This window comes from Falco punctatus (genome assembly GCF_963210335.1).
Source record: "Falco punctatus genome assembly, chromosome: 12".
Taxonomy (NCBI): domain Eukaryota; kingdom Metazoa; phylum Chordata; class Aves; order Falconiformes; family Falconidae; genus Falco; species Falco punctatus.
In genome coordinates this window covers 1,409,545-1,435,946 of record NC_137592.1, presented here as the reverse complement: position 1 = coordinate 1,435,946, position 26,402 = coordinate 1,409,545, and the positions used below count along the sequence as shown (strand labels likewise).

The 26,402-nt window shown below is 54.4% G+C and overlaps 3 protein-coding genes across 10 annotated transcripts in view; 1 reads left to right on the top strand and 2 right to left on the bottom strand.

Annotated features, from left to right (window-relative positions):
* RALGAPA2 (Ral GTPase activating protein catalytic subunit alpha 2) overlaps positions 1-6,936 on the top strand; it is a 142,415-nt gene extending 135,479 nt beyond the window's left edge. For 2 of the 4 annotated variants that reach the window (XM_080407772.1, XM_080407769.1), the window contains one exon: positions 4,559-6,936. In XM_080407772.1, coding sequence (XP_080263898.1) covers positions 4,559-4,713 — 155 coding nt within the window. In that variant the 3' untranslated portion in view covers positions 4,714-6,936. Of the gene's footprint in view, positions 1-1,066 lie in introns of all 4 variants that reach the window. The other 2 variants (XM_080407771.1, XM_080407770.1) reach the window with 2 other exon arrangements.
* Positions 6,937-7,380: 444 nt separating this feature from the next.
* CFAP61 (cilia and flagella associated protein 61) overlaps positions 7,381-26,402 on the bottom strand; it is a 117,518-nt gene continuing 98,496 nt past the window's right edge. For all 5 annotated transcript variants that reach the window (XM_080407773.1, XM_080407775.1, XM_080407774.1 and 2 more), the window contains 3 exons: positions 20,587-20,677; positions 17,809-17,974; positions 7,381-7,976 (listed from right to left, as the gene is read on the bottom strand). In XM_080407773.1, the coding sequence (XP_080263899.1) occupies positions 7,897-7,976; positions 17,809-17,974; positions 20,587-20,677 (337 nt within the window). In that variant the 3' untranslated portion in view covers positions 7,381-7,896. The remainder of the gene's footprint in view (positions 7,977-17,808; positions 17,975-20,586; positions 20,678-26,402) is intronic.
* Positions 14,201-16,399, bottom strand: INSM1 (INSM transcriptional repressor 1; the record flags this gene model as incomplete). The annotated part of the gene is given in 2 exon segments (XM_080407798.1): positions 14,201-16,357; positions 16,360-16,399. Coding segments are annotated over 2 exon segments (1,380 nt in total). The 3' UTR covers positions 14,201-15,017.

Below are 26,402 nucleotides of genomic sequence, written 5' to 3'. Positions count from 1 at the left end.
GTGAGGAGTTGGACCCCCAGTAGTTTGGCTGCATGATGACAGCGTTGCATTGCTGCTGTCCTGGCAGAGTTCCTGCCCGTTTTCTCCATAGGATGTCCAAGATGTTTTGCCATCATCAGTACCAATGTTCCTGTGCTTGTACGCATCTGAAGGGTGGGGAAAGGGTTATTTTGCTTTCAGGAGCATTCATCTGCTGCACGGGGAGAAGAGAAATTGCTAAAAGATCTTTTTTCCTAGAGCACATGCCCTGGTGCTGTGTGAGAAACCAGGTTTTTTCTGTTCTGTAGATTCAAGCTAAAATAAGCCATTCGTCTCTACCTTTCCGAAAGGTAACTCTTCATTTAAAGTGTATTTGTATCTGTATTACTAACTGAATTTTTAATCCCTTCCTGCAAGGAAGATATTTTAAACACTTGAGCCTTCATCACCGTAAAGCAGTTGTACCTGTAGGAGACCATGGAGGCACCTGCTCTGTCACTTGTGTGCCCCTCATTCGCGTGCAGGCGTGTGGCTGCCTGGGATGAGGTTTTGCACACACAAGTGACACCATTCATGGGAGGTTTGTGTGGCCCGGTGCTGCGTGGGGTGGTCACCTTCTGGTGGTCCTGCCTACAGTGCAACAGTGGTTTTGGTCTCTGTGAAGCCTCAGATTTTACCCAGTTTGAAACTGCGTGACCATGAACAGCGTCGGAAGTGCAGCTGAACTAAGAGGCTGCTGAAGTCCCCCCGTACCATATCGGCGAGTCTGGTGAAAGCTGAAGGGAGAGGATTATTCATTCCAATTTTTGCCGACGTTTCCTCCCTCTATTTTTTCAATCAAGAGACCAACAGGGGCAAGGAAAAAGCCTGTGGGTACTGGATTCTCTTCAGGTCCCTGAGCGTATTGAGGTGTACTTTGTATTGCGAGTTGCCCCTACAGCTGGCGCCCACCGTGTGCCAAGTTTGCCGTGTCGCCTGCGGCCGCTCCGCTGTGCTAGGTGCCTGCGAGCAGCTGGCCTGGCCTTGGTGCGAGCGTGACGGGTGTGCAGTTCCTGTACTTATATGATTTTGTGTTCTTTCCCTTTAGATTAGAATATGTAATGGTCTCATTATGGTAATTGCTGCAGGTAAGAGCAATGCTTCCCGCAGGCCTCGCTGCTGCTGGCGTTGCACTTCATCACTAACAGCTCTCCTCCTCTTCCTCTTCCTCCTCCTCTTCCTCCTGTGCTCAACGCGCGGCTGCTGTGGCTCTGGGGCTCTCTGGGTCTGTCTCTGCCTGTCCCTGTTGCCACCACCCCATCTCCTCCCGTCCCTGCATACCGAGCCCCATGGGGTGCCCACCGCCTGCCCACCCAGGCAGCTGCTGCCGGGCCCAGCCAACACCAGCACCTGCCGCAATGAGAAGCATTTTCGTCGTGGCTGGGCCCGCCTGCGTGTGTGTTTGTGGCCAGGGCACCACGGGACGGGGTCAGGGATGGGGCAGCCACTGGGAATATGCTGGGCACACCCCCTGGCCCGCCAGTGGCGAGTGCCCATGGCAGCTGCGTGGCATCACCTCCATGGCGGCGCTCGCCCAGAAGCCAGCGTGACTTACAGGAGAGAGCTGCTGGGCAGCTTTTGACGGAGTTTCCCCCCCTTTTTGCAAATTTCACATGTTTGGCCAAGCTGTAAATTTTAAGCACTGTGCTGGTCCACCTGTGAGTCAGAAACTGGTAATTTTTATTTACTATGCCATCACGGAGCTGCTGCTTGGTTTTTACAACTTATAATTTCACATTACCCGTGCACCACCTGAAACGATCAGAGCAAGAGAGAAAAAAACCCCTCCCCCACATCACTGCAAAAAGAACAAGAACTAAGCCTCTCGCAAGCATCTTGACACCAGTGGAGCTACGACACTGGCTGTCCCAGCGCGTCGGTGGCTGCGTGCAGCCCTGCTTCTCTCCCTAGCGCAGCTGAGCGAGCGGAGCCTCGGCTCTGAACAAAGTTGCAGGCTCCCCTTGCAAGACAGCCAAGTAATTAGAGTTCGTGCCAGACAGCTTGCGAGTGGAATTATAATATTTGTATGAAAGCCTTTATCTTTCGTGGTTATTACTTGCTCACTCTGCAGCTGCTGTCTCCCTATCAATCAGGGCGGTTTCGGGGGAGCTTCAAGGTTGATTGCATAGCTAAGGACTCGCCAGAAGAAAGTTTGGACTGAAGGAATGTGCCGGCTCCTGAGGCGGGCGGATGCTGCGCTGCGGTGTGCCTCCCTGCAGCCCCACCTGCCGCAGCCGCCCCGCTTTTCATATGCGCAGGCGATGCATTGTTCAGTGCTTGCATGAATATTGCTTGAGCTTGTCCATTTGGTGAAAACTGTATTATTTTGACCATCTGCCATTCTGCTTAACTGCAGGAATGTAAAGTACAACATCTCCCTCACAGCCCTTCCCTCCCCCACGCTTTTCTCCCCACGAACAGCACTGCAGGTTTTGTTTTTAATCCCAAACTGACAGCTCCACGTTTTTCACGGAAAATGTCTTTACATGCTAAGTCATATTTTTCACCTTTTTATAATGCAATATTTCCCCTTCAGTCAATTGTCTTGAAGTATAAATCTGGTAAGTAAAGATTGTCTTTGAAATGCAAACACCTGTTTGCAAACTGTTGGAGGAGCAAGAGGTGCTTTGGGCTTGGCTGCAGCGGGACCTGGGCATTGCTCTGTTCCTGCTTCGAGTCACTAAAGTATCTGGGGTCAGCTGAAGCACCGGGACAAAGCTTTAACCCCTGCCGCGAGGAAATGGAAGGCGATGCTGCCTGTGCCCAGCAAACCCCACGGAGTTTCCGAGCATTGCTCCCCAGAAGTGACAGGATCGGTGCAAGCTGTTAACGCGCAGAGCAGGGCTGCTGCCGTTCCCGCTGATGGGGTGAGACGGGCTGTCGTGTTTGGCAGGAGTCTGGAATACCCGAATTAACTTCAGCTGCATGGTGAAAAAGCAGCCGAGTCTATTTGGGTCTTTGTCCTTAGGAGGTAAATTGAGTGCCAGGGGCTTCGCTGCCCACAGAGACCTTGCCCACGGCTGTCCCCTCCGCCTGGCTGAGCCACAGGCGAGTCCTGGCACGTTTCGCGAGGACAAGGCTCGCCCTGCTCGTGAGCGAGGTTGTCCCGCCGTGCCACCGCCTGTGAGTGGCTCAGCTGTGGCGCTGCCTGCGTCTTGGTGCATTGCCTGCACGTTTGAGAGTCACCTGGGCTGATAGAGGGAGTATTAAAGACAGTAGCCCTATAGTCATCAATTACACAAACCAACAGCAAATAAAGGTGTGGTGTTAAGTTCGGCTCATTGCACAGGGGAGGGTCTGTGCTGCAGAAGGCACCCATCGGCCTGGGGCTGGGAGGGGTCGGGCTGCCACAGTGGCCTCGACCCTCGGTGTGGGCTGGGGGCCGTCTGCCGGCCTCCGCGCAGGCTCACACCACCTGGCTGCGAGGCTGCTCCTCCGCCCCACCGCCAAGCAAAACCTTTGTGTTAAGGCGTAGAGAATTGTGACGTGGTTTAAAAATACCGTACCCCAGGGGAGCTGATGAAATGACGCGCACACGGGGAAGGGCCCTGGGACAGATCAGAACTGCAGCAGCAAGAGCAGGGCTGGGTTGCAGCATGCGTGTCCCTATTCCTCCGAGCACCATTATGGGCGCGCTGCGGAGAGGCAGGAGCTGCGCACACGCGCCCACCTCACTTCATTCATTTACTTGTTAGTTTAATCACTGCTCCGCATCTGTTCTCATTCAGACAACCCATTTAGTCCTGGCCTCTAGTCGTAATCGCCCCTGGGGAATAACCGAGATGTAACTTAATGTTGTCGAACAGCAAAGCGTAAACACTTGTAGACTCTGCTGCAGCCACCCGGGTCCCCCAGCCCACAAATGAAGGTCTTGGATGGTGGCCGTGAGTGCACCAACAATGGTGGGTACCTAGCGTCCTCTTTAAGGAGTGGAACTAGTTGGGAAAAAATTTGGATTCTTTTTTGATTGGAGTCTAAGATACCTTCCAGGTGGAGTTTCATGAAAGCATTTGCGCTGTGGAAACTCATTTCTAGCTCTCTGTAGCCGATTAAATAGAGAAGAGCCATGTAGTGACACACAGAGCAGAAATAGTTTTACATAAAACACACACTTGAAACAAACATTTTCCGAGTCCTGTTAGGTGGGCTTTATTGGCCCGTCAAGCGAGCAGGATTGGTGCAGCCATTCCCCAGCACGGTGCTGGGCTGCAGGCGGCTGCTGGAGCCCCCCTGGGAGGGGCTGCTGGGGGGCTCTCGCCTGCCCACCGGGCGCTGCCGGCCGCTCGCAGCCCTGCTGCACCTTGCTTCTCCTGGAAGCCGGCAAAGAGCAATGCCTTTTTTTTTGTGCGGGGAGGGCCAGGGTGGCAGTTCCTCAGCTGCCTGGGCCACTATAAAACGTCGAGTTCACCTGAGTGACACCCAAGATTAATTTGGAAGAGGAGGTGGAGAGGGGCTGCGTTTTCTGCAGTTGTTCTGATGCAAAGACACGCAGGCTGTTTCTGTCCTTGCGTTATTTTCCCCTGCCCGTTATGTTTTCCAGGCTGCCTCACCACAAGTGCAAGCGCTGACCTTCCCGTGGCCATAGGACTGGAGCTGGCAGAGCAGACCTCGCCCGCGCTGCCACGGGCCTCAAGGAGCAGAGTCTCTGGGAAGCTTCGCCGCTCCGCCAGCGCTCTCAGCAAGTCTTCCAGCTGAGGTCTGCGGGAGCAGAACTCCGGCCGAGGGAACCCAAGAGACCTTAAAATAGATAAAGTATTTACTGTCACTGTAGAACTTGCTGGTTTGGATGAGCACATGTTGAAGAGGATGGGTGAGAGGTTTGCTCTGTAAAATCGCAGTTCTCGCATCCGGATGGACGTGGCCAACCATCAGCCATCACCTGTCTTATCATCATGCGCTTCATGTGATCGTTGCAGTCACAAAGCAAGTGAAGGCGACGGCGGGCTCTTGCTGCTGGTGTGGCATCGGGCAGATGGCAGCACGCACTTCTCCCCAGGCACCTGTGCACAAGTACTGGTGACGCTGCAAGAGGACATGAACCAGTGCTGAAACCAGTTATTTAATGTAGCTTTAGAGTGTTGCTTTAGTCATTCCGGTCAACACTTAATTGTGTATTAGGGAATTTTGTCTAGAGATTTTCCTATGACCAGCCACATAACAAGTGTTCCCGTCCTCTGGGGTGCGGGTGAGCGAGGGAGGCACTGGCCAGTCTGCGTTCAGCCTCTGCTCCCCTTCTGTTTCCTGGCCATCTGGCGCCGGTTTTGTGCATGTCGCTAAGAACTAGCAATCACTTGCAAAAAAGAGAGGTCGTTTATCTGAAATTCAGGAAGAGGCCACCACTGGCACGATGTGGCACCACCTGCATTAAAATCTTATTTAATCGTGGTGTCTTGTTCAGGGTCACATGTCACTACCTATTGCATAAAATCCTGAAGCCAAAGCTGCTCCAGCTGCCGCTTGGGCGTGCCCGGTCCAGCACGGCAGAGCAGAGGGCCAGGCTCGTCAGTGCCTGGTGGGTGCCCACCCTGCTGCCGCGGTGCGATTGCCGGAACAGCAGCGTCCAGCGCAGGTGTGAGGGACCGGTCAGAAGCTTCTGCCCCGACTGGGTTCAACCATTTACCTTCGTGCCTTTGCATTTATCTTAGGCAGAAGCTGTCATTGTTGGCACCGGCTTTGGCTTCAGGATTGCCGTGTCATTTGCAATAGCGCACACGATAGCTGTGTACTGCGAACCACTCACTAAGAAAAGTAAAAATAACCAAATTCCTTTTTGCAGAACAAATGCCGCACATTTGCCACAACTGCTCCTCACCATGGTTTGAATAATCAGGCAGCACACCTCTCAGGTAGCCACCTCACTGTGACACAGCGTCAGGGCAACAGTCTGCAACCTGAAGCATCTCTACTTAGAATAGAATGAATCCGAAGGCTTCTGAGGATGTGCCGTGTCCTCCTGGCACTTCGTATAGCAAGCAAATCTTGTTATTTTCAATAGGAAATGTATTTCAGTCTATGTGTGTTGTAAGTTTCTAGGGGTGGTAACTCTTCAGAGCTTAAACCCCCCCCGTATTATAAAAACAAAAGAAATGGGAGACATGCCGGAAGCCCTCGGTGTGAGCGAGGCAGGCTGGGCTGAGGGCAGAGCTCCAGCAAGGCGCCAGCGTGGCCGGGCACAGCAGAGCAGCAGCCGGTGAGTGCTGCGGGACACGCCAGTGCTGGGGCTGGGCTGGGCTGGGCACCCCCTTCAGCGGGGGCTGCCGTGCCCGCCTGGCGCGCCTGCACGGGGAGAGGAGCTGGCTGCACTATGAATATTGCGTTAACTTTATTTTGTTGGTGTTTTGAAGATCAGTGTCTGTCCCTTCTCAAGCGGTGTGTCAGACCCCTCCCACCCTCCTAACTCACCTTGGCTCTGGGCCGCCTGGTCACTTTTTATTCGTTTTTGCAGTTTGGCACTTCCATGCACACCTCAATGTCGTTTGGTTTAAGTGAAGGGGATTTGGTTTCTGGTAAAGCAAAATGCACCATTGGGCCACCATTTTTTTTGCACTTCTACTTTGGTGTCAACGTGAACGTTTGCGAGTCGGCATCCAGCTCCGTGACTGCCCTGTAAATACGGGACACTAAATATTGCCAGTAACACTGAGGCGGCTCCACTGGGGCTCTGTGTCGGGGGCTCTTCGGCGCAAGGGGCCGGCAGCTCCCCTGAGGCACCCAGAGCAGGGCTGGAGGCGCCGAGCCCGAGCCTGGCTGGCGTGCTGGGATGTGGGCAAGGCAGCCGTCCTGCTGGGAAGGGGCCTCGTTTGCTAAGGGCTTTCACTGCCGTTTTGATTTTCTGCTTCACGTGTTGGTTTTGCTTTCTACTGATCATGTGTTGGTAAAGAAAATAAGAAAATAAAATGTGTATTTTAATTTATTTTATTTTCAGGACTGGATAGGCGAGGCTGTCTTGTTCTCAGTGATCCAATAAATGGTCTGACATAATTTCAAAGGCATCCCCCTGAATAAAAGGAGACTTTTCTTGTTAGAGCAATATGCATCTCTAATTCAGGGAAGAATTAAAACACCGATGGAAATACTATTTTCCTGATGTCAAAAACCTAAAAATATTAATTTGTAAAAATTCAGCTGTGGTTTCGTACTATGAACTGGATAACAAAGCTGTTCTGTTACCCCTCACAAACTTAATAAAACTTGGCTCCCAACGGCATTCTTCAGAGAGCGCTGGAGGGCCGTAACTGCGCGGCGTGTGCTGCGCCCGCGGGGCACGAGGTGCCGCTGGCAGGGACGCCACCCTCCGGCCCCTGGCAGCCCCCTCTGCCTGCCGGCGCCCGGCCGAGCTGCCGCAGCTGCCGGGCCACGCTCGAGCTGCTGCAAGTGGTTCGGACGCACCAGGGACGCCGGTGCTGAGGCGGTGCTGCGGTGTCAGTGGCGTGGGTTCGGCCTCCCCGCAGGCAGCGCTGCGCTGACCGCGGCCGCAGGAGCGGCTGCCGGGCGCGTAACTAGCAACATTGCTTCCAGGCCCAGTTCTCTTTGGCAGAACATCAGTTAGTGCCACGCCACGGCTGAAACCAGGGCAGCCACGAGCGCAGGCCTCACACTGCCCTGACCGTGTTCTTAACCGGGAGGCCCTGGAGCCCCGGCGATGCTGTTCACAGCCCCCCCAGCTCTGGCCACCCCAGAGCGTTCCTCCCGCTGCCCTTCGTGCCTCACGGGGGCACGGGTCCTGGACACGCTGCCAGCGGCCATGGGCTGAGAGGGAAAGACCAAACGGTTTTGTCGGGCTGAATTTGGCCAAGCTCCTCCTGAAAATTGCCTCTGTATGGCTAAGGAGCAGCTCCAGGGCAAGATAGGAGGACCTGAACTGCTGCTTCTAAAGAATCAGTCGGCTGCAGAACCGTGCTTGCTCTGTTGCTCTTGAATGTTCTGTGCTCTGGTCACCAGCCACATGGGTGGGCCACCTAAAAGAGATGCAACAAAAGATTTTTAAGGTGGTTTCAGCCCCCGCATCGCAGATGCCCCTGCCACGAGCAGCACCCACCCGCCGGGTCGGGGCCGTTGGCGCTCCGGCATCCTCGTCCCTCTCGGGGCGCTCAGCCCCACCTGCGAGCATACTGGCAGCTCCGCTGCCGCAGGGCCTGCTGCCCAGCACCCGGCTCACCCCTGGCTACAGACCGTTACTCATTTGGGGGAGGAGGTGTCCCACTCCCCACCAACGAAGAGTCCTTTGCTGTAGGATGCTGGTGGCGCTCGTGTCCGGGAGCCTCGGTTACAGCACTCGGGCAGCAGGAGCACACGGAGCTGATCAGTATTTCCAAAGCACCGGCCGTCCCGGCTGCGCAGGAGCCACAGAGCCTGCACTGACAGGAGCTTGCAGCGGTTTGTTAATAATAATTACAGACCGTTACGAAAGCTCAGAAGACTTTATATACTATTCATTCCAAGAAACACGTGATGACAAGGCTTCCCTTTCTAAGCCGTGTAATGCCTTATTGCTAGGCCATTTGCATGAACATTAAAAACAAATGTTTCCGATGGTGATTTTCCACTCTGTGGAGACATTACTTAAGGAAAATGAGGGGGGTCTGTGCTCTCAGTCATAATTATGTCAGGGGTGCTTACACATTACCCCCCGCTTATGCCAGTGGGAATGCGATGGGATTATTTGGCAGTGGGAAAAGACCCTTGGAAATGTCTGTTCCTTTGCCAAAAAGAGAGGACAGAGTTGTCTTAAATTGCTTTCAGGTGCTTTAGTCTGAAATGGAGAATTAATCCAAACAGCTCCGGGTACAAGCCCCGCATCTCTCCAGCTGCAGAAATAACTTCACACACCGAGCTGGCGCTGGGAACGCGTCTCCCACGCACTCGCCGTGGGGACCCGGGCCCGGGCGCAGCTCGGGCCGTTCTGCGGGACTGGGGTAGCAAACCCCGGGAGCGGGGAGGGGGCGGCCGGGGGTCCCGGCGCGGTTAGGGCGCCCGCCCCCCGCCGCCCAGCCCCGCGGCGGTGCCCAGCGCGGCCCCGTCCCAGGCCGCCACGCTGCGGGGCGGGGCCGGTCACTGGCGGGGGGCGATCGGCGCCCCGACCCCAGCCGGCGTGACCCGGGCGGTGCGGCCCCAGGCGGGCCGGGCAGGGCAGGGCAGGGGCTGGGTATGGGGCTGGGCAGGGGCAGGGGCTGGGGCTGGGGCAGGGGCAGGGGCTGGGGCAGGGGCAGGGGCAGGGGCTGGGCAGGGGCAGGGGCAGGGGCAGGGGCTGGGCAGGGGCTGGGGCAGGGGCTGGGCAGGGGCAGGGGCAGGGGCAGGGGCTGGGCAGGGGCAGGGGCAGGGGCAGGGGCTGGGGCTGGGGCAGGGGCTGGGGCTGGGCAGGGGCTGGGGCAGGGGCTGGGCAGGGGCAGGGGCTGGGGCAGGGGCTGGGGCTGGGGCTGGGCAGGGGCAGGGGCAGGGGCTGGGCAGGGGCAGGGGCTGGGCAGGGGCTGGGGCTGGGCAGGGGCAGGGGCAGGGGCAGGGGCTGGGGCAGGGGCAGGGGCAGGGGCTGGGGCAGGGGCAGGGGCAGGGGCAGGGGCAGGGGCTGGGCAGGGGCAGGGGCAGGGGCAGGGGCTGGGGCTGGGGCAGGGGCTGGGCAGGGGCAGGGGGGCTCAGCCAAACCCCCTGGTCCCTGCCCCACAGCCGCAAGCCGGGAGCTCCCTTGCCTTCACGGCTGCAAGGAGAGGTCAGGATTATTTAAAAATAGTGACTCTTTCCCAAAAGCAACTGGTGATGTGATGGGAGCGGGCGGACGGCTGTTAAAAACAACGCCCAGGCCGCCACACCGGGAGGACGTACCGCGAAATGTCCCCATGAAATGTCCCCATGCCGGCGCCGCTGCCCGTGCCACTGGCGCTGCCCCAGCCGTGCCACCCCACTCCAGCCAGCCCCGCACTGATGAGCGCAGCGAAACCAGAAGCTGGGGCCAGAATATCAGCCCGAGTGTCTGTGCCTTTGCTAGGCATTAGGTATCTTTTCAGCCGTGCCCTCTGAGTAAGATTTTCTTTTCAAAACAGCTCGGCAGTGCCCTGCCCTGCAGCCTGTATCGGCCGGGCAGCCCTGCGCAATGAAAGGCCGCGCCTGGCCTGGCCATCTCTCCGATTAACGTATCAAATGTTTCCACGAAGCAGACCTCTGTTATGTGGACTGTAAACTAAATTTAATTAATACCATTAAAAGCTGTAATGAGGCTTTTTATCTGCATGGAAGGATTTGGGATGTTTGAGTGCAATGCACAAAATGCAGGCAGCCCAGGCACCCTGCTCCTCCACCACAGGGTGATGCCTGGCTGCCCCAGGTAGCTCGCCCTGCCACGCAGCTGCAGCAGTAGCCGCACTGGCCCGAAATGCCTGCCAGGACCCAGCACCCTCACAGGCGGGTGACAGGGCAGAAGACATGCTGATACCACCACCCTGCGGCACCCCACACCATCCTGCATCACCACGTGGCACCGTGTGGCACCTCACATCCCTCTGCAATCACCCCATAGCATGTCACATCACCCTGTGGCACTCCACATCACCCCATGGCACCCTGCATCACCCCACAGCACGCTGCAGCACCCCACGGCACTCTGCATCATGGCACTGCGTGCCCCGCCAGGGACGGACGGGCAGAAACGCTTGCAGCAACTTGAGCCATTCTCCCAGCCGCCAGCTCATGAAAGGCGACACAGGTTTCTGAACAGGTTTGCATGGGAAAGAGGCCTGACACCCAAAGCAAAAGCCCCACTGCCAGCCCATGACACAAACCAGAAGATGCAGAGCAAGGCCAGGCTCCCTCCTGCCACACGGCCACGCACCCCAAAACCCTTGGCCATGCCCAGCTGTGTCTCAGCGAGTCATCCAAGCAAGGCACCTACTGCACTGACAGCTGCCAGTGACCATGCTGCTGATACCAAAGACTGTTAAAAACCTACACTCAAGAAGCGGCATCAGAGACACTGTTCCTCTGCTAGCAGCAGCACTTGGCACTGATATCACCAAGAGGAAAAGCTCTTCCCAGCCTCTCGCCAGCCCCGCACCCGCGGTTCAGTGATGGTTTCTGAGCTGCATTTTTCAGGACCCTGCAGGTTCCTGTAATTAATCTCCCTGGTTCCTTTCAGTTTGCAAACAATCCGTTTCAGACCATGTGTTCAGCTCTTTGTGTGCTCAGAGAGGTGAGAAGGAAGGCTCCAGCGGTCTGCAAACTGGGTAAACATCTCTGCCCAAGCGCACAAAGAGTGAGCAGCCTCTCTACCTGCATGCCAACTGCCTCCCAGTATTGGAAATCGTATCACATTTGGGGTAGCATCAGCATTTTCCGTGGGGCCCAAACCTGTTCCTGCTGGATGCACTGAGAGTCATCAGCAAATTGATTTGTTAGCTGACAGCAGGAGGCTTTGTTTGCACAGCGCTGGCCAGCCTGTGCTGCCGGATGGTGAGAACATGGCACCAAAAAGGCAACACCTGCATTCCCAGAAGCTGCTGCAAGCAGCGCTGGTCGAGGTCTGGGTTCTGTCATGCTGCTCAGCTCTCAGTGCGTCCACCGAGCTAAAAGTGGCTTGAGGGTCTGACGGGCACAGAGGTGGAGGCAGAGGAGGGCCGGGCTGCAGCCCTGTGCCAGCGCCCGGGCGGTGGGACAGCACCGGGGAGGAGCACGCTGGGGCAAGTTGGTGCGGGGCAGGGACAGATCCCTCCCCAAAATGCTGCCCGAGGGAGGCCTGCCCTGAGTGGTGGCAGCACGATACCCTTCACTGCCAGAGCTGCAAGAGACACGGACGGTGACGCTGATCGCTCCCCGTCAAATCCCTCAAGCAGCTGGTGCCTCACACTCGTACTGACTCCGATACTCATTTCCCCAAAGCCCTGCAGCGGTGCAGCCATGCAAGGAGAGATGCGGCGTGGACGGCCCAGCAGCATTCTGTGCCAAGGCTGCTGTAGCCCGGTGACTCCAAGAACAACTCCCCTTGCTTACAGGGTGTTTGTGAACGGAGCCCAGTTTCTAAAGCACTCCCGTGTCACCCCTCCTTACTCCTGCCCAAAATACAAGAATGCGAGCCTCTGCTAACCACATTCTCTGCTGCCACGTATGTTCCCGTCAGCAGAAGATGCAGAAGCGTGGGTGCTGATGGCTACCCTGACAGCTCTCTACAAACCCAGGAAATTCTCCTGACCCCCAAGAGATTTTATCTGACTCCTACCGGGACAGGCATGACTTCACTTGACTCTTGGGAAATCAATACCAACATGAAGCAGTTGTTTTGTGGCCTGCTGGTGCCACAGGCTTAGAGCAAAGGTTCCAGCAGTTTCAGCACTGCTGTGAAGACATGGCTGGAGCCTCTGAAGGATGTGCCAGACACCAGTCTGGAAGCAGTAGTGTCCAGTGGCCCAAGATGACAGCCATGTGCATTGGCCAGCTCCCCTCAGGGAGCTCCTGCTCTGTACGAGCAGGGACAGCGTCCTGCCCAGCCCACCGACAGCTGTGAAACACCAGGCTCTGACAGCCCAGCACCTGGGACTTTCCGAGGCCAGGGAACCTGGCAAAAGCAAAACTACACTTATCTCTCAGACTGTTGAGGCCACAATCTCTTTTTCAGTGTTATCAATTTACAGTTAAACCCACAGCTTCACCTAGACCTGAAGTACTCCTGGTACGACAAAGTTGGTTTTCCCAGGAATCAAGGCAGCAGGAGCATACTGGCTCTGGTGCTTTTTAGTCTGACTGAACAAGAAGAAGAAAAAGAAAAAAAGTCTTTCTCTAGAAAGATTTCCTTTCTCCAGAAGCTTTTCTCTATCAAAAAACATTCAGACATTTCCTGCGGGAAGTTCCAGAAGGTCACCTGCTTTTCCCACAGCAAAGTAGCCGTCCCTCAGAGGAGAGCCTTTAGGTGAGTGAACGTGGCAGAACAGGTTGGAAACCTCTTTCAGTGAGCAAAAGCCTCAGCAGCATTACCAGCCCCGAGACAGGCCATGCCAGAACACCCAAGCCAAGACCTCTGAGACCACGCTCGGCCCTTAACACACCGGTGCGTGACTGGGTATTTGCACTTGGGGTTGCCACACTGCAGAGCTGCATGCCATGAGGCTGGCTCCGTGGCTTCTCCTGCTGGTAAAGGGAGAGATTGTGCAGCTGTGCTGCAGCACCTGCAAGAGAGGTTTCACTGACCCAGCATACATCTTCCCTGCTTATGCTGACATTGTAACCATTTTTGCCAAAAAAATACTAAGAACCTACTTTTTGACCAAACCCGTGCAATTCCCACCTACAGACACAAGTCATGGGGCACCTGCGCACATCAGGGCCGATGACCCCAAGCCAAACTGCTCCTTAAACCACCCCTGGGACCTGGTAGGTCCTATGCAGAGCCCTGCCATGGGCCACATCTGCCACCCCTCTCGCAGGGTGAGCCAGGGCTCTCTGCACCCTGGTTTCCCCCTGCCTCAGTCACTGCCCTGAGTTTTTTTTCACACACTGGCACGTTCCCCCTTTCCAGCGAGGAGCCCCAGCACACCGGGTTGGCCAAAACCCTGGAATTATGGAGGGACACTGCAGAAATCCCACCACAGAGCAGAGAGGGACCAGGCAGGATTGGGCCCTAGCTTTGAAACAAGGCAAGCAGAAGCTCAGCCTTCTTCACACCAGCCTCCACAACTGACAGCAGCAGGAGGACAGCAGCTTTTCCTCGAGAGCCCCATAACCCCACGTATCAAAAGTGCCAAGCACAAGAGAAAACCACCCAAGCAAATAGCGTGTCCTCCCGCATACAAGGATTTCCCTGAGTTTTCCACTTCTCCTTCAAAGGTGCTCCCCCTCCTCGTGTTTTCCCTGCAACACTTTCCAGGGAAGGTCCCCATAAAGTCTCTCGCAACTATTCCCTGCAGCAGCACCTGGGGACAGCGGCAGGCCCGGGGTCAGGCTCAGGCTCCAGCCCGTGGCACAGGGAAGCGGCCCCAGCGCTTCACTTCACGCAGGGGGGGCAGCCTTCTTCCCCCAGCACCAGGCACACCTCACCCTACTCTTCTCCCCCCACCCCCCCTTAATTAATCTCATCAAAAGGTCCAGAGCAGGCTGGCGGCTAGTGCGGCACCCTGCCAGCCAAAGCCCAGAGCCTTGCCCCAGCATCCCACCCCCCCACCCCGCCCCCGGGGCCAGCCCAGCAGGCAGAAGCAGGAGGCAGCAGGGGAACGCTTGAATTTGAAAATATTTTATTTGAATAGTAAATAATTATACAGTTGAAACAGTCCTATCGAAGCACTCTATAAATAGCTAACAGTTAAGAAAATAATGTGTGTAGAAAAAGAGATTGCATCTAAAAGTAAGAGCTGTCAGTTGCACAAGATAAAATGGTTAAGATCATGTGTTATTCTAGGTATAAAAGTTAAAACCTTTTTAGCAGATCCCTTTAGAAAAAAAGATCCTCTAAAACGCACAGTGAAATGGCAGGCGGGGGAGACAAAAAAGGCGCATTAGAATATCCGTGATCAAATAATATCAATCTTCATAATTAATATAAATAAATAACGAATAAATAACATAATTACTCAAACCAACATATACAGACAGTCAACTCATCAGCTACCTTAAAAGGGAAAAACGAAAACAGAAAGTTGGCATGTCACAGTTAAGGCAGTTTCTACAGCATTTTCTGGAGACCATCAACAGCAGAGTCAAGGCATTTGTGGCTATACTAAAGGAAATTTCTCGTTTCTTCCTCAAGCGCTTTGATCTGTTCACAGATACATAAAACCCGAAACGAACGAACGAACCAAAACGAAACGAACCGGGGAAGAAAACCCAAACCAAAACCAACCATGAAACCGAAGCAAAGCAAAGCAACAAAACACAAACCGAGACCCCGGGAAGGTGAAACGTAAAGCCAGATTCCAGCAGTTCACAAGCCGTATTAAAGCTAATGGTGCGGCGAGCCCGCAGCGCGGCCGGGCAGCCCCGGCGGGAGCGGCCCCGGCGCCGGGCCGGGCCCCGGGAAGGCACGGGCGGCTCTAGCAGGCGGGGCGCAGCGGCACCTGGAGCAGGATGACCTGCCTGTTCTCGGAGGGGTGGCACTTGTTGATGTGCCGGGTGAGGCCGGGCGAGCTGTAGAAGGTGGCCGAGCAGTACTTGCAGGGGAAGACCTGGGCGGCGTGCAGCAGGCGGAGGTGCCGCTCCTGGCTGCTCTTGCTGGGGAAGGTCTCCCCGCAGACGGGGCAGAGGCGGCACTCGGCGGGCGGCGGCGCGGGCGGCTCCTCGCCGGCGGGCTCGGGGGCCGGGTGGCCCAGCAGGTGCTTGCGCAGGTAGGCCTGCCGGCGGAACCGCTTGGCGCAGCGCGGGCACTCGAAGAGCCCCTCCTCGGAGCCCGCCTCGGAGGCGCCGCCGGGGCTCGGCGTGTCCCGCTCGCTGCCGCTGCCGCCCGCGTCCTTCGGCGGCTCCTCCGGCGGCGCCCGGCCCGCCTCGGGGCCGCTCTTGGTGGCGGGCGGGCGCGGCTTGTGCCAGCGGCGGTGGGAGGCCAGGTTGGCGGGGCAGGAGAAGACCTTGTCGCACTCGGGGCAGCGGTACTCCACCCGCACGATGCGGGAGCAGCGGTGCTGCGCCAGCGCGAAGGGGTCCCCGTACTCCTCCTTGCAGAGCTGGCAGATGAACTCGCCCAGCGGGCGGGCGCAGCCGCCCCGCGCCTTGGCCGGCGCCTCCACCGGGCCCTCCTTGATGCGCAGCCCCAGCACGGGCGACGTGGTCACCTCGTCCTCGAAGGTCAACTTGCGTATCGCCTTCGCCTTCTTGCCCGACGGAGCCTTCTGCCGGCCGGGCTCGGCGGCGCCCGGCGGGCGCTTGGCGGGCGGCGGGCGGCCCGGGGCGGACGGCGCGGCCGGGGCGGGTGGTGCGGGGGCTCCGCCGGGGGCTCCGCCGGGCGGTTCGGCGGGCCCGGCGGCGGCCCAGAACTTGAGGTCGGCCGGAGCGAAGAGAAGCGGGTCCATAGTGCCGGGCACGGCCGGGGCGGGGAAGGACTCGGCCGAGACGGGCGAGCCCAGGCTGAAGCCGCGCTCCAGGTACTTGTCCCTGCTGACGGGCCGCGTGGGGCTGTACAGCGCCTGCACGGCGGCATCAGGCGTCCCGAACGGCACCGGCGGCGGCGGCGAGTCCCGCGGCGAGTCCCGCAGCGGCGGGGCGGCGGCGGGGCAGGCGGGCGGCGGGGCGGCGGCGAGCGGCGGGCCGGCGGCGTCGCGGCAGCAGCGCGCCCGGTAGGAGACTGGGGTGGGTCGCCGGCTGCGCTTCACCAGGAAGCCCCGGGGCATCTTCGCGCCGCCTCCGCGCCGGCGGCGGCCGCGGCGCACGCTGCTCGCTCTGCCCGCGGCGCGGCCGCCGCCGCCTTTAAGCGGGCCGGGGCCATTGTTCGGCCCGGCGGCGGCGGGACCGGCCAATCAGCGGCGCCGCGGCGGGCGGCGGCGGCGGGCGGAGCGGGTGCACCTGAGCCCCCGCCCGCCCGGCCCCCGGCGGCGGCACACGCCCGGCCCCGCCTCCCGCACGCTCCGCGCCCCGCGCCGCCGCCCGGCCCGGCACGCGCGGGCCTTTGTGTGCCACCACGGCCCCCCCGCCCGCGCGCCGCGGCCCCCGGCCCGGTCCCGGGGGACGGGCAAAGTGGCTGCCGCGGCGGGCCGAGGAGCGGCGGCCGTGCCGTCGGGAGGGCGCCGGGGCGGCCCTCTCCGGCGTCAGAGGCCGAGCCGGGGCTCTGGCCCGGCGGGAAGGACGAAGCCGGGGCGGCGGGCGGCCCTGTTACACGCCGTGCGCCCGCCGCCGGTCCGCGCGCACCCCCTGGCCCCGGGCTGTGCTGCCCGCTCTCCCGCGGGGGCCGGCCCGGGGCTCGGCCGGCGAGCTCCGTCCGAAGCGCGGCACGGCGGGCGCACGGCGAGGCGGGCTGTGTGCGGGGCCGCCGGTCCCCGCCGGCCGCAGTGGGACGCGAGGGCGAGCGCTCCCCGATGCGCCACGGGGCGGCGGCGCCGGTGCCGCGGCCGGTCCCCGGGCAGCGCGGCGGGGCGAGCACCGGGCCGCGGCCCCGCTCCCCCTTAACCCTTTGTCTGCGGCGCGGGGCGCCCGGCGGGGCTGGGGGGGGGCCGGGCCGCTCCGCGCGTCGCAGGTGGTGGCGGGGCGGGGGGGAAGCGGGGCGCCCCCCGCTGCGAGCAGCCGGCCGGCCACAGGGTACCCCCTCCCCCGCGCCGGCCCCGCGCGCCTTTGTGGGGGGCGGCGGGGCACGCGGGCGGCACGCGAGCGAGCGCCGGTCCCGCCGCCGCGGCCCCCCCGCGCGGCCCCGCTCGCCGCCTTTGTGCGCCTCATTAGCATAAAGCTGCGCGACCCTCCCGGCGGGCGGCACAAAGGGGAGGGGGGGGGGGGATCGCCCGCACCGGGGGCCGCCGCTTTGCCGCGCGCTTCGTCAGCGACCCGGGCCGGGCCGCGGGGGGGGGCTGTGGGGGGCCGCGCAGCCCCCCCGCCCGCCCGGTGGGACAGGCGTGCCGCGGGGCGGGGCGGCCCGCCGGGCATTAGCATACAGCTGCGGGTCCGCCGGGCACGCGTCGCCGCCCCTCCGTCGGGGCTGCGCACCGAGACCCCCCCCTTCCCCCCATCCAGGCGCACACCGAGACCTCCCGGTTCCCCACCGGGGCTGCACACCGAGACCCCGCCCGTTCCTCACCGGGGCCGCGAACCCAGGATGACGCTGCCCCCGCCCCGTCGGGGCGCACAACGGCCCCCCGCACCCGTTCAGCCCGGCGCCGCCTCACGCGAGCGGGCCCCGCGCTGCCTCACCTGCCGTCGGCGGGGCTCCGGGGCCGCTGGCCGGGGCGTAGGCGGGCAGGCGGGCGCGGTGGCGGCGCAGGAAGCGCAGGACGGGCTCCCGGAGCGGCGGCGGACAGGGGCTCTGCTCCGCCTGGTCCTCCGGGGGCGGCTCGGCGGCGGGGGGCAGCCCGGGCACCTGCAAGGCAGATCCGTCAGACGCCGGCCCGGGACGCGCACCGAAGACGGCACGCGTAGCGGCAGGACCGAAACCGGCGGGAAGGGGGGGGGGGGGGAAGATGTGTCAGGTGTGAGACGCGTGGCGGCGGGGCTCGCACCGGTGGCACCGAGCCCAGCCCGAGGCCAGGGGAGCTCCGGCGGGGAACCTCTCCCCGACCCGGGGAAGGCAAGGCAGGCGCGGCCACCAGCTCGGGCAGCTCCCCACTCCGCCGGCGCCGCCTCGGTTGCTTGTCCCTGCCGCAGTTACCCACACAGTCAGCGGCCGCCGATGCAGCATTTGCGCGGAACTGCAAGACCTCGCCGGTCTGGGGCAGGCTCCGAGCGTGCACCGGAATCCCCCGCCCCACCTAACTTATGGCTGCTTTTAAGGGCCTTCTCAGAGCAACCCCAGCTGCAATGTGAGATTTAGACCATTATTTTTTATTGAGGACAAGTGCCTTTTCTAGAGCATCTCGTGCTGCACGTGTGCCCTCCGCTTGCTGTCTACTCCAACAGCTGATGTAGGTGCAAAAACCCAGCCCCGCCATCTGCATGTTTGCATTGCTGGAGCGCTGCATGTTGAAATAAACACATGTTTGTGAGCCTGTGAAAGGGTAAACATTCCCCGTGCCGTAGCTCGGCTTTCAGCAATGGACAAGAGCATCCTGTGCAAGAGTCATGCCTACATCGGCTGCTGCATCAGGATGCCAATTTCAATGTGCAGGCTGAAGACGCAGTCCCTGGCCCAGCTGCAACAGGCTTTTCTAGGCATATCTTTCTTACTAGTAGTGACCATTTCCATAAATACTATCCCTAAATGCATGAGACCATTGCCAGTTTCTGTGGAAACAGTAACCAGAAATGTCTGACTTCTGCGTATTTGCACTCACAGTTTTTAAACATCTCTTTCAAAGGTGTATTGTTCCCTCATTTTTTACATTTCATTACTAGTTTATCTGTGTGCTGAAGTGAGCCTGGAATATGAGCAACAGGAAGCAAAGACAGCAGGTCTCTCGCTCCATATAGAAATAAGAACCAATCCCAGGGCATTTAAGATACATTCCACTAAGTGCATAGTACCTGCTATGCGTTTGGCAATGTGCCCAGAAGGAACACCCAAGGAAAACATAAACGTGACACTTAGTAAATACAGTTAGAATTACCGTGAAGAAAATCCAAATAAAAATACAAAACAAATCTGCATTCAGATGCAGATGCCGTCATCTTTGTTCATGTAAGCAATTCCGACTCACAGAGATGCTTTCAGTCTGTTCAGTGAGACTATTTGTGTGTGGCAGGACAACGGCAACAAGAAAAGGGTAAGGCAAGCGAGCCTCTAATTTGTGGGACACCAATTCCCCTTTCTCTGAAGATGTTCACATTTTAACAGCATGCAAAATGTGGCTGGGTGACGGCAAGAGAAACACTTCCCATCAGGCCTCCCATTCTGCACAGAATTTCATTTTGTGTCCTTTTATAGATGTCTTCCAAGAGAATCTAAAGTAAAACCGCACTCTGAGGAGCTTTCTGTATCATGACAATAGGAGGAAAATTGCATCTAGCCCTTCTGGGAGGAGGCGGGGGTCAAGCGTTTGTGCGGCTACAGCTGTGACCCACAACAGGGCACCAGTCTGGGCCATGGAAATGGGTGTGCTACAGTCCACACAACATCCCGTCCTTTTGTCACCCTGCCTCCATTTACAGTCGATTCTGATTGTTTGCTGCACAGTTAAAAACTGTTGCAAGTGAATAGTCAAACAATATTGCCATGGCACGGAATTCCATTGCGTTAAACAAAAGCAAAAGCAGCATGAGGAGAAAGAAGGCGAACTGGGTCCCAAGTTGCAGGTTGGAAGTACCAAGATCCAGACGGCAAGCTATGTTTGAGAGATCAGCCAGAAATTCATCAGGGGGTAGGGGAGGCAGTTCTTGGGGTTGTTGGAACCATTTGCAGTTAGCAGTTCTTTTTGTGGAGCATGGTGGGCTTTGGATTTTGAGCAGATGAAGTTGCAGGCTGCTGAGACTTTATGCCTCTGACTACGGTACCAAGGCCAAAGCTGTAAACAGCATTAGCAACCATTTTAATTTCATCCTTGCTCAGGAAATCCACTTAGCACTGAAAAGCCAGTTGCTTTCACTCTTTCAGCTAGAAAAGCCATTCCCTGTGGGTAGATGTTGGAAAATCTACTTCTCACAGGCTCAGCTGAGACAGGTTTAGGATGGCCCGAAGTGTGTTTGTATTAAGTAACATTAATAAAAAAAGGGGATAACTGAACAATAAAGCCTCTGGATTCTGCTGGGTACTTTTACTAAACTGCACGTGTAATGCAAAAATGCTGTGAAGGAAAACAAAGCAATGTAAAGTTATATTGGCAAATTTTAAAAATACGCCCAAAAAAGGGAACTGAACAATATGCTGTGTGCTTGGTGAACACACCCAGCTGAGGGCTATAGGATCTGCTCAGGTTTCCCAGAGGAAATAGCTAAACTGAAACGTAAAGCTTTAGGAGAAAGATGGGAGAAGAAACTGAAATGAACAACACTAACAAATTACCTAAATAATAAAATGTACTCGCCAGTCATTTTTCTTACCTGCTCTGACATCAGGATTTGGCGCAGCTCCTTCTTGAGATCAATAAACCGATCATGATAGATGGCCATGGACCAAGGTTCCCTGAAGTAGCTGGTTAAAAAAGAAGAAATTTAGTTATCTTGTGAACTTCTCATTAACCACTAATAAAGTATTTACCTGCTTTTTTGCCTTTATAAATTACAGTTCTGGACCCATCATGATCGTTTGTTCATAAAATGCCTCCTGTAACAGCATGGTCAATCAATTCTTTTAATGGATGTTCCTGATGTACAGCCAGCTTCAGTAATTACATTTAAAGTGGCTTAATTCAGAGCTGTGGCAAGACCCAGTGAAGAATCCTGATTTTATCAGAATTTAAAAGCCTGAAGACCTGTAAAGAACGGTGTCTCCATTATCTGTCCTCATTTGAGAAAAGCAGATTGCAGGATTAACTGAACTGCTGCATAAACAAATTAAATTTGTGTAGACAATGACACAAATGTTGTTCATTATTAAGGTTTCTGGATTAATAAAGGCCAGAAAAACAGGCCACCACGGTGTTGCAATATGTTCTTTGCACTAGTACGCTGAAGCTAAATTGAACCTATTCTAGGAGGAAGCTCTTGTAACTTTTTCTTTCAGTGACAGCATCTATGGCAGCATTCTTCTGTGAAAAAGGAGTAACAAGATGGAGAGGACATGACTCGATGTAGAACCTCAAGGCTGTAAATATAACCGGAGGCAGCTAGATTACAAACCTGTGATTTATTTCTCTTTTCTCTGTAATGAAAAATAATTTTTACTGCTTCAGTGAGATGCTCTGTGTGTAATTCTTGTTAGTGCTGACTGGAGTCAGGAGGTGCACCATGTTCATCCCAGTAATGAATGAACAGATGTCAGCAGGGTCACCCAGGAACTTTTAAGACGGGTGCATTTGCGTGGCTGCAACCAATGTTTCCATCTTTGGAATGGCAGCAGCACGCTTGGCACTGTTGTCAGGAGTACATGTATGCTATCACTTGATTCAGTTGCATGGTCTTTAAATGACCATCTGAATAAAGCAACTTAAAAGGTGCTACGCAAGTTTAATAATTCTGACGTACCCGTCTGCAGAAAACTAACCTGCAGTTTTCTTTTTGCAGATTTTTTTCTTCATTAAGGTCAAATGGCAGGGTTTCCCCCTCCCACTCTTTCAATTAAACTTCATCTTTCACCAGTCCCCTGCACAACTAATAACAGTTTATGCATCTGGCAGAACTTCGCTGGTTTTTCACATGCTCATCCCATCATAAGCTCCCCTCCGCCTTCCCACTGAGCCCCTTCATCTGCGTTTCTCTTTGTATCACGGGCTGGCTGGGGCTGCCTCTCCTGGATTTGCACAGTGGCCAGCACAGTCTCTCTGTTCATAGCTAGATGTGTTCATAGTATAAATATTTATAGACACCACTACAAATAACCATGTTCTTGCTACAGTAAGCGCTGCCCAGCCTAGAAGTCTCTGGTAGCATGTTACCATGACTGACACTACCTATTCATTTGGACAGGAAATGTTAGAAAAGATGAGCTCAGCTTTAACTTTAACTTTTATATACCTATAACATGTGCAGAGAGCTAGAGAAGAACAGGATATTCCCCAAATATTTAAAAAAAAGCCTTCAATTTCAGAAGAAAAACGCCACCCAACAAAAACCTTTAACTCAATCATGATATTAGATAGCAAAGCAGCAAAAAGGGGGGTGTTATACAAGAATACATTAAGGTAATTGAAGACACTATTTTTTACTGATATACCCTGCTAACCTTTTTCCACTGGCCAAACATTTTGTCTTCAAGCTGGCATCTTAATTTTAATTCTAACCCTGATAAGGTGATTTCGTCTCTCGATGGAGACGTATCTTCCAACTGCCTTACCGTGGTTCAGCTGTTTCCCTACCTCACTGAGATGCTGCATTAAATGATGTTTATAAAACGTTTCAGGGATGCTACATATTACTGGTGCTGTTACCAGCAGCTCAGTTCTTAATTGCATTTTTAACTGCTCCTGTCAATATCCACAGATTTGGAGCTCAAAACCTGAAATGCATCACCCAGTTTGCAATTTTTAATGCAAATTAAACGCCTTGTTTGGGGGAATGGAGAATGTCTTGTCTGTATTTTCTAGATAGGCTGCCAAGAGGAGCTACCAGTAAACAACATTTACTACCAGATTCCCTTTACTTCCCTTCACCTGAAGAGATGGAATCACCAAAGGCAATTTAAAGATCTGCTTCACAGAAACAATTTACTTTCCTTGCTGGCTCTGCGTTTTTATCTATTTATCTTTTCAGTTGGAATCACCTTTATAAAGGAGCACATGGTGTTTTCAAGAAAGCAGATCTACATATGGCTGCTAAAGGGAAGTTTAATAATGAAAAAACCCATTTGAAGCCAAACCAACAAGTTGACTTTCTGAGGTTCATTCTCAATTTTATTACCACTTCAGCAGCAGTCCCTCAGGGCAGGCTGTAGAAGGCTTGAAAGTATAATGCTCTTCAGTATACAAGATGAAGCTGGCATGCTACCAACAGAGGCTCAAAGGCTCCTCAACTATCATGAGAACGGCATCTGCCACATGTGTTTGCACCATTTAGTCTTTCATAACCTGCCAGAGTGATCAGGCTAAATATGTACAAGATGACAATGTTTGCCAGGAGCATAACAGGTTTTCAAACTTGGTCACTTCCTAACGGGGATCCCCTGCCGACAGACTTTTATATCGACAGAAGTTATCATGGGAAGGCATTTGTAACAAGATGGGATGAAATGGTCTCCTTTTGAAGACAATAAGCGACATCCTTTTTGTTGCTAGGAAGCTGGTCTCGCCTTTCTTTGACAAACAATATTTAAAGTCTGTTCTGCCTCATTTGTGATGTGTAGCCTGCATTAGATGAAAGGAAAGAACGAGGAAAATATTTAGTGGCATTCTCTAGAAAAGAGATGGAATCTTTCCCTTTTCAAGAGATGCAGCGTTAAATAAAATGGATACAGTTGGCCACTGCTAGCAAGCAAAAACAGAGTATGCATGCAGGCGGCTTCCCATCTGAGAGCTATCTGTGTTTATTCTCCATTTCATTTGCAACTACACACCACTTTCGCAGAGCAAGGCTTCTGCCTCTGAAAGCTAATTCTGAAGCTGCCGTTTGTCTGCGGTGTGTCCTGGCTCTCTAAAGCAGAGGCAGCGAGGACCTGACAGTCACCTCTGGCAACGTTTCTGCCATCTAAGTCAGGTCTAACAGCATGAGATGTATCACTGAGAGCAAGATGTTAAAACCAGAAAGTTTTAAAAATCGAATGAAAAGCTTTCAGAATAATACCAACCACCAAACAAAAAGTAAGATATAAAGTTTAAAAAACCCCATCAATAATGGAAGTTTCTGTAAATAATTTTAAATCCCGTGACAAGAAAGCAATGGTGGAGAGGTGAAGACCAGCTCTGTAGGATGAGCTGACCTACTCTGATAGATCTAATCTTTTATCATTCACAAGCATGGTGTAACTGTAATACTCAAACTGACCAGTTTTATCACACTACTGCAATGTTTTCCAAACTTCTACAAGTTGGGCTTCCCTTCATGGAAATGAAGCAAAAGCAAAGCCCAAATAATTTCCATTTATGCTATTAACGATGGGCTTCTGAGGACCAGTGTTGATATTGTCTCTAAGTATTTCACACTGGGTGCTCTTCTTTGACAACCTCAGCCAAAATCCTCAAAAAAAAAAAAAAAAAAAATGATCACCAGTGGAAAGAGAAACTGAAAGCAGTGATGATATGAATGCATGCAATGTGGCAAATAAAACAGAAACCAGTTTTTTTAAAAGGTTTGATTTTCTCACTTATCTTAATGTGCAAGTAAATCTCATTATTACAGCCTGAAAAATAGTGATTCTTTTTTTAATATGAGAATTGTAATATGTTTTTAATTACTTCCATTCCTTTTCTTGCTGCTTCCATGAGCCTGATGACAGCAGAGATAACGGGTGTCACTGTGGACAGGCCTGTGGGCGCACCTTATGTACTGGGAATGCAGACCTGACGGCTCATTAAACTATGTGAAATAATCCCTCCCTGCAGGTGAGCTTATCAAATTACCACAGCGTGCGTGCACACTTAGACCGCCATTCTCTAGCGCAGAATCCTGTTAAGGGAATTTAAATTGCGGCCCTAAGCAGCCAGCACTCAGCTGCTGCCTTGCCAGCGCTGCCAGTGACTTCTCTCTGTGTCTCTGTGAGACCAGGACAAGTTGGGGGATTTTGAAAAGCTCAAAAGGCAGGTAGGCACCTGTTCCTTGTGATGATGCTGTTGTAGAATCCCTCTGCAAGCTACTGGCATGTTATTAACTATAGATTTTGAAGACGCTGTGTCTGCCAGTGTTCTTTTGCTACTCAAAGCCTTGATGAAAGCAATAGCAAAACCAAATTCAGCTCCTTGCATCCCCACTATCCCCACTCTTTCACCAACACATATGAACTCAGAGGAAACGACAAAGTTCAGAAACGGAGACAATCTACAAAGTGGTTTGAATCCGTTTGCAACTTTTGTTAAATGTCTCTAAATAATCATTAATGCAGACCTCTTGAAATCACATCTGTTTCTTCACAAAGCAGTCTACAGTTTGCTAGGGACCTGCCTTATGTCCCATTAAACTCAGCAGGACTCTGGTCAGAGTTGTATCCTCTGCCATCCAGCACTGCAAGCATATGCAGAGCAGCACACGTTTTTCTAGTAGGTGGTACAAGGCAGAGTCATTGATAAACTTAATCTCCCGTTAATCTGTAAGTAGCGTAGAGTCTCCTTCCCTCTCTGTAGCTTCCCACACTTAGTACAACACGGTGAGTTTTCAAGCTGGATGTCCATTTTTCTGGGTTTAAATTTCCTTAAGAAGAAATGTACTGCTTGAAATGCAAAATCTCCAGGCTTTATCAGCTACATCTGGAATATACACTATTGGCTCTCAAATATTCAGACCTCAAAATATTCAAAGTCATTCCTTGGCACGTTTGGATCCTTTAAATGTGAACGACTTGGGCAATTTATGGAAGCTGAGTTTCTCATTGGTACTTTTGACACACAATGGAAAAAGCTACCCAAATGGCAGCATGCTTTTGCTGCAGCATACCTCATTCCTCCTTGGTTTTGCCACTAGTAAACAGTAAGAAGAAAGCTGCTGCTATTACAAACACCACGAACCAAACCAGAAGGACGAGCAGAGATGAAACTGAAACAGCTGGTCAGCTGACACAGGCTCCAGTGTAATACCGTTATGCCCAGAGTACCTATGAAGAACAGGGAATTCCACTTCCCAGGAGTGGGGAGAGGACAGTACTGCTGTGGGTTGGGATGCAATGCAGTTTTACTTTCTAGGTTGTCCTGACATTACTTCCCAAACAAAGTTCACAGTCTTTTCTCCAACGTAAGTGCACTTAATAAGAAATGTCCCATCTTGTCAGGAAAAGAGACAATGCACTGTTTGCAGAGAATATATATGGATGTTTTAAGACTCCTAATTACAATGACATTGTGATTCCAGTAAAAGACATTTCCAGACATACCTTGCCTAGCTGGACCAGGAATCATAAAGTGCAAATTTAAAACCACAAAGCATTTCCTGCTAAATACCATCTGACCAGTAATTTTGAAAGACAGCCTGTTTATGTAGGTAAAAATCAAGGCTCATTTGTGTAAAACCCCATAAAGCACCACCTGAAAGCACTGTTCTTAATCACAAAGAATATAAAACATTCCCTGGTTTGCAGTTTCTTAAAAATCACTTACAATGGCCTAACAATCAAGCAAATG